Source organism: Netta rufina (assembly GCF_964035555.1).
Source record: "Netta rufina genome assembly, chromosome: 19".
Classification (NCBI taxonomy): Eukaryota; Metazoa; Chordata; class Aves; order Anseriformes; family Anatidae; genus Netta; species Netta rufina.
Window position 1 is genome coordinate 8,026,023 of NC_140143.1, and position 5,916 is coordinate 8,031,938.

At 61.5% G+C, this 5,916-nt stretch overlaps 1 protein-coding gene across 1 annotated transcript; it reads right to left on the reverse strand.

Moving 5' to 3' along the window:
• Positions 1 to 4,783: 4,783 nt before the first annotated feature.
• LOC311216860 (GTP-binding protein Rhes-like) lies at positions 4,784 to 5,410 on the reverse strand (the record flags this gene model as incomplete). Its single annotated transcript, XM_084298422.1, has 1 exon — positions 4,784 to 5,410. One exon carries the CDS (start codon positions 5,408 to 5,410, stop codon positions 4,784 to 4,786), a length of 627 nt encoding a protein of 208 aa, XP_084154548.1.
• Positions 5,411 to 5,916: the final 506 nt, after the last annotated feature.

Sequence of the window (5,916 nt, forward strand, 5' to 3'; positions counted from 1 at the left end):
AGTCAGCGTAATTCAGCACGGGGAACGGGAGCAGTGCAGTGCATGTTGTGGAGGTGTGTGAGGCATGGCTGGCCTCCCCAAAGTCCTCCCAAAAAAAGCCTTCCCCAAAGCCTTCCCACAAAGTCCTCCCCAAAATCCTCCCCCAAAAAGTCCTTTCACAACTCCTCCCCAAAGTCCTCCCCCAAAGCCCACCCCACAGGCTCACACTGAGCCATGTATTTGACCACGCTCCTTGCTTGGAAGCCATCTCAGGCCGACCTTGTGCCATTGCCGAGAGGGTACGACGTGACAGAGCACGGCCCGGAGCACAACTCCTGTGAGGGGCGGCTGGGGGGCCTAGGGGGTTTGGGCTGGAGAAGAGGAGGCTCAGGGCAGAGCTCATTGCTCTCTGCAACTGCCTGAAGGGAAGGGGTGGGGAGCTGTAGGTTGGCCTCTGCTCACAGGTAACTGTGACAGGACTGAGGGAATGGCCTCAAGTTGTGCCAGGGGAGGTTCAGGTTGGCAATGAGGAGACATTTCTCCTAAGAAAGAGCAGTCAGGCGCTGGGACGGGCTGCCAGGGGGGTGGTGGAGGCACCGTCCCTGGGGGTGTTCAAGGAAAGGTTGGACGTGGTGCTTGCAGACATGGCTTGGTGGGTGATGGTGGTGGAAGGGGGACGGTAGAACCAGATGATCTTGGAGGTGTGTTTCAACCCGAATGATTCTGCGGTTCTAGGATCCTGTGACCCATCGGAGCTCCCAAGGGAGCAGGGCAGGGCGCTGCCCCTGGGGCCTGCTGCTGCTGCCCTCAGGCCACCCCTCACGTGGCTGCCCGGCCACGCAGAGCAGGGCCCCGAGGACCCCTTGGGAGCGCCCTGGTGCAGCTCCTGGGGTGCGAGGATGGTGGGGCCAGGCTCTGCAGAGCACTCAGCCTGCCAGCTTGTTTTCCCCAGCGCTGCACCTCGCTCAGCGCAAGGCCCTGAAGACAAACACGGCTAATTATACCCCCAACAAGTGCGTGCCGCTCTCCCTTTTAAAATGTTTTGCTTTCCCGTTCAGTGTCCTTGGCTGAAGTGTTTGTGCCACCGCTCCCCATCAATCACACCCCGAGCAAGCTGCGGCAGCCAGCACCAATTAGGCACAGCACCCCCGCGCAGCTGAGGCCTCCCCCCGCGGGCAGCGCCGCTGTCACCGGCGTGCAGCTCTCGCAGGCGGCATCTTGATTCCCCCTGATTGTTTGTGCACACAAATTAAGCGGGAGCATCTCGCCGCGGTTTGATGGGCTGTGCCACATGATGTGGAACAGAACCGGGGCGAGCACACGGCGCTCTGCTCCCGGGGGACATGGGCGAGAGCAGGGACAGGGCTGGAGGCTGCTCTGGCTGCGAGTCCAAGCAGGGAAAGGAGGGGGAGAAAGGGAGAGCTGCCACGGGAAGATGCTCGAGATCTTTCCAGCATCTCGGGGATGGGAAAAGCAGCCTTTGGTTCTGCATGGGATGGGGTCAAGCTGCTGCAAAGGGTTTTTTTGTAGAAAAGCAGCAGCGGGGATCTCAGCAGCAGCCAAGGCTGGGCTGTGAATGCTGCATGCCCAGCACACAGGGGCTGTGGTGCTTGGAGCTGCTCGTGGAGGGACAGCAACTGGGGCACTGCCAGCCCCACAGGGCAGGGATGTGCCCTCGTCCTGCTGTCCTTGGGCACAGCCACCCCACAGGGGCAGGGACATGTCCCCATCCCTCTGTCCTCTGCCACCCACATGTTGTCACACACAGCAGAACGCCTCCTCTGGGCCTCCTGGATGTAATGGACCACCTGTGTGGAAAAAAAAAAAAAAAAAAAAAGGACCTTAAAAAAAGGACCTCAAACTACAGCTAAATTATGAGGAACGGTGTGAGGAGACCTCTGCAGTCTCAGAGGTGGGATGGGGAGCACAAGCACCGCCGCTGCCTGGGATGGGGGGGCTCGCTGCGCACAGTGGCTTTTCCCAGATCCTCCATCCCTTGTTAGAGCAGCCTCCATCACACAGCTAAGAGCCCTGAGGACCCTTCAGCCCGAGCAAGTCCCAATTCCCCCTTGCCATGCTGATGGGCATCATCCCTTCCCCGTGCTGCATCTTCACACACAGGAGATGCTTTGGAGGCGAGAGCCCCTTCACTGCTCCCCACAGCCCCCAGAGAAGCCCCCAGGCTGCAGGTGCCCAGGATTAATCCTGTCCCCACAGGTGTGCTGGGTTCAGCAGCGTGCTTCAGTGCTGAGCTGGGCTTCCACAAAGCCCCAGCATGAAGCGTCCAACCTGGCTGCTCACTCCTGCAGGCTGGGGAAGCAGTTGGGTGGGCAAATCTTGCTCCTCTTTCCACTCAGGTGCCCGTGGGGTGGTGGCAGCCCTCACCATCCCCAGTGTGCACCGCCTGGGCTCTGCTCCATCGGTGATCACCTGCCCTCAGCTTCCTGCTGCCAGCTGTTGGATTTTGTAGCCGTGATCCAGGAAGCAAAAGCCGGCTCGCTTCCTGCCTCAATATCACCAGGCGTGATCCAGCTGCCTGCAAGGGCCCTCAGCTGCATCCTTCTGCTAAAGCAAAGGATGAACCCCATTGCATGCCCACATCTCAGGCCACCAGGCACAGGACCTTCGGATTTTTAACCTCCCTTGGTGCATTTGCAGTCAGACCACCTCTTGGCACATGGCTGTGTGCAGGCAGAAAGCAGGGGAAGGGCTCACGGGACAGGCACCAGGAGCTTTTAGGGTGCTTCCTGACTCGTGTGGCTCTCCCAGGTCTCACAAACACCCCAAGGAGCAAAGCCAGGGCCCCGTGCAGAGCCCCAGGAAGCTGGCATCCCCCCACACACCCCTGCAGACCTGGGGTGTTTGGGGGGCTGTATAACACAGCCAGGCATTGGGTGTGCTGCTCCAATGGCCCTGCTCATTGCTGAGCATCCCGCCCCTGCTGGGCAGCCCAAATCCACGGCTTTGGGCTGCTGGGGGAGAGGGTTGGGGGGACAGGGGGGCTCTGCCCGCTGCCTGTGGGCTGCCAAAGGCACCGGAGCTTCGTGCATCGCCCTCGTGCCCCGGCAGCCAGCTCTCCTTGCGCTTCGTCTCCTACAGGTCGGAGCCCCCCTTTTCCCCAGGATCGCCTCTGCCCGAGCCATGCCGTGTGCCCTGGCACTGCTGGGCTAGGAACAACTGCTGCCTGCCTGCCTCCCCGCCCAGCACAGCACCACAGCACCACGAGGTAGGTGCACAGGGGGTCCCCGACCCCCACGGCCACAGCTGGCACCAAGGGGGTCCCACCCGAGGCTGCCCACCCTCCCAGTGCCTCTCCCAGCACCCTCCCAGTGCCTCAGCCCATGCCAGGCTCTGGGAGGGGGATTTTTGCCTTCCCAGAGCTGCCAGCAGAAGATGCCACTGAGGCAGTGCCCATGGGGACAGTGCCCATGGGGACACACGAGGTTTGGCCTTGGGGAGGGTCAGCTCCTGCATCAGGGTCAGCCCTGCTCGGGGAGGATCCATGAGATCCTGGGGTGCGATCCCCACTGATCCAGGCTGGTGCGGGCAGGGGCTCAACGCCTTTTGGGCTGGATTTCTGACCCCAGCTCCTGTGGGCACGGGACAGGTTGGGTGGCTCTTTAATCTGCCAGGCTGTGACATTTTTATGGTGTTTGTGTGGCTGCCAGGCAGGGTGAACGCGCCTTACAGCGAGGGTGGGCTGTACGAGGGGAGAGGAAATCGGTGCACGCTGCAGCATTGTAAATACTGCCCGTCTGTGCGCTTCTCCTGCTCCTTTTGTTATCGCTTTTTAATGTGTTTATGGCTTTTATTACAGTGGATCAGGTGTCTTTTAAGGGCTGTTGTTCTTTTCTGTACTTGGACGCGAGACGAGCTGTTTTATTTTTAGTTACTCACTGCTTGGTAAAAAAATGCAGCGGTTGAGTTATCAGCAAAATCACCCCATCGAGTGCACCGACAGTGCCAGGGCAGCTGGGGCTGTGCCAGGACGAGCCAGATAAGGGTAGGGCACAGGGGAGGGAAAACAAATGCAGAGATAAGGGGTCTGGGCACACAGCGCTTGTATCAGGTACTACGGTGTTGGAGGCACAGCAGAAAGAAACCCACACGTTTTCCAGCTCCACTTTGCAACAACACGTTTATTGGGTGCACTTAAAAAAAACAGACATAGAAAAGAGAAAACTGAAGAGGTGCATAGACCATGATACTGCCTGCTCTACGCGTCTACTCAAGTACAAAACCAAAACTACTTTGGACACTGGATGTGCCGGTGTTAATGTAGCTGCCCCAGAACATGGCATGTGCCTGTGCTGGGGCCAGGTGGACTCAGGACCTGGAGGAGACCCAGGAGGGTGGCACTGGCAGGGTGCAGCGCGGCGCACAGATGCCCACGTCTGCTTTTTGATGTGAGCAGCCAGAGCCCCGTCGCTTGTCCCCCTTCCTAGCGGACGAGGAGCCTCCTGCCCACCCGCAAGCTCGCCACCACTGCAGCCCCAGCGCTTCGAGCCCCCCTTGCCTCGGCTCACCTCCACCTGCTGGCTTGCATGGCAGTTTCTCAGGTGGGTGTCCTGCTTTTTTGGGAACTCGCCCTCTCCCCGCACCTTCCCGGCACTGGCCAAACCAAAGCGACCGGCATCCCATCCGAGGGTCTCCTCCTTTCACCCCACAAACCCTCTCTGGTCCCAGTGGTCTGGGTGGGGACGAGGAGGGCAGGGTTGGGAGGGAGCGGGGTCGCTTTTGGCCGAGGCAGCGCCTCTCCCCCACCCAGCCCACCTGAGTTCCCAGCCGGCCCCGGGCGGCCGGCTCAGCACACCGAGCAGCTGTTGGTCTTGTTCATGGGCGGCCGCAGCATGTGCTCCTTGGGGAACGTCTCCCTCCTCTTGCAGAGCGCGGGGCTGAGCCGGCTGGGCAGGTTGGCTTGCTGCAGCAGCTCCCTGAAGACCTCCAGCACGTTCTCGTTGTCCTTGGCCGAGGTCTCCACGAAGCGGCTGTTCCAGTCCAGCTCCACCAGCGACAGCGCGTCCTCCGCCGGCACCTGCCGCTCGCCGCCGCTCTCCGCCTTGTTGCCGACCACCACGATGGGGGGGAACTTGTCCTCCTTCACCTCCAGGATCTCCTCCCGCAGGCTCTTGACGCTCTCGAAGGACTCGGCGTCGTTGACGGCGTAGACCAGGGCGAAGGCGTCGCTGTTCTGGATGGAGAGCTTCCTCATGGCCGGGAAGGAGTAGCTGCCGCTGGTGTCCAGGATTTCCACCGTCACCGTGGCGCCGCTCACCTCGTACTCCTTGCTGTGCAGCTCCTCCACCGTGCGCCGGTGCTTGGGCTCGAAGGTGTCCAGCAGGAAGCGGCGGATCAGCGCGGTCTTGCCCACGCCGGCGGCGCCCAAGAAGACCAGGCGCACGTGGTTCTTCTCCTTCACCACCAGGGACATGGCTGGGCGCGGAGGCTCTCCAGGGGACGGGATGCTCGGCAGCTGGTGCTCAAGCCGTGGGTGTCCCTGGGTGGCTGCAGCCCCGGTGTCTGTCCGTCCGTCTGTCCCTGCAGCCCCGTGCCCCAGCTCCGTGCAGCCGGCAAAGTTTGGTGCCACCTCCCTGCAAACTTCTCCCGGCCGTTCTGCTGCAGACGCTCCCGTTCCCCGGACCTGCTCATCTTTTATCCTGGTTCCTCTCTGCCATGTGGCACCCCGCTGTCCAATCTCCGTGGGTTGAGGGTGCTGAAGGAGGAGGGCAGGGAGGGAGGAGAGCGGGGTGCTCCGGGCCAATCCGCGGCGCTCAGCCCTGGAAAGCTACTCCAGCCCTGGAGAGCACCGCGCTGCGTTGCACATCGCGCTTGCATCTCTCGCCGCTGCCGGCAGCACCGGGGAGCTGGCAGCCTTGCAGCCAGCCAGCCCTGCCCAGAGAGCAGCCTGTGCTTCTTGGCATGGGATTGTTCTCGGCA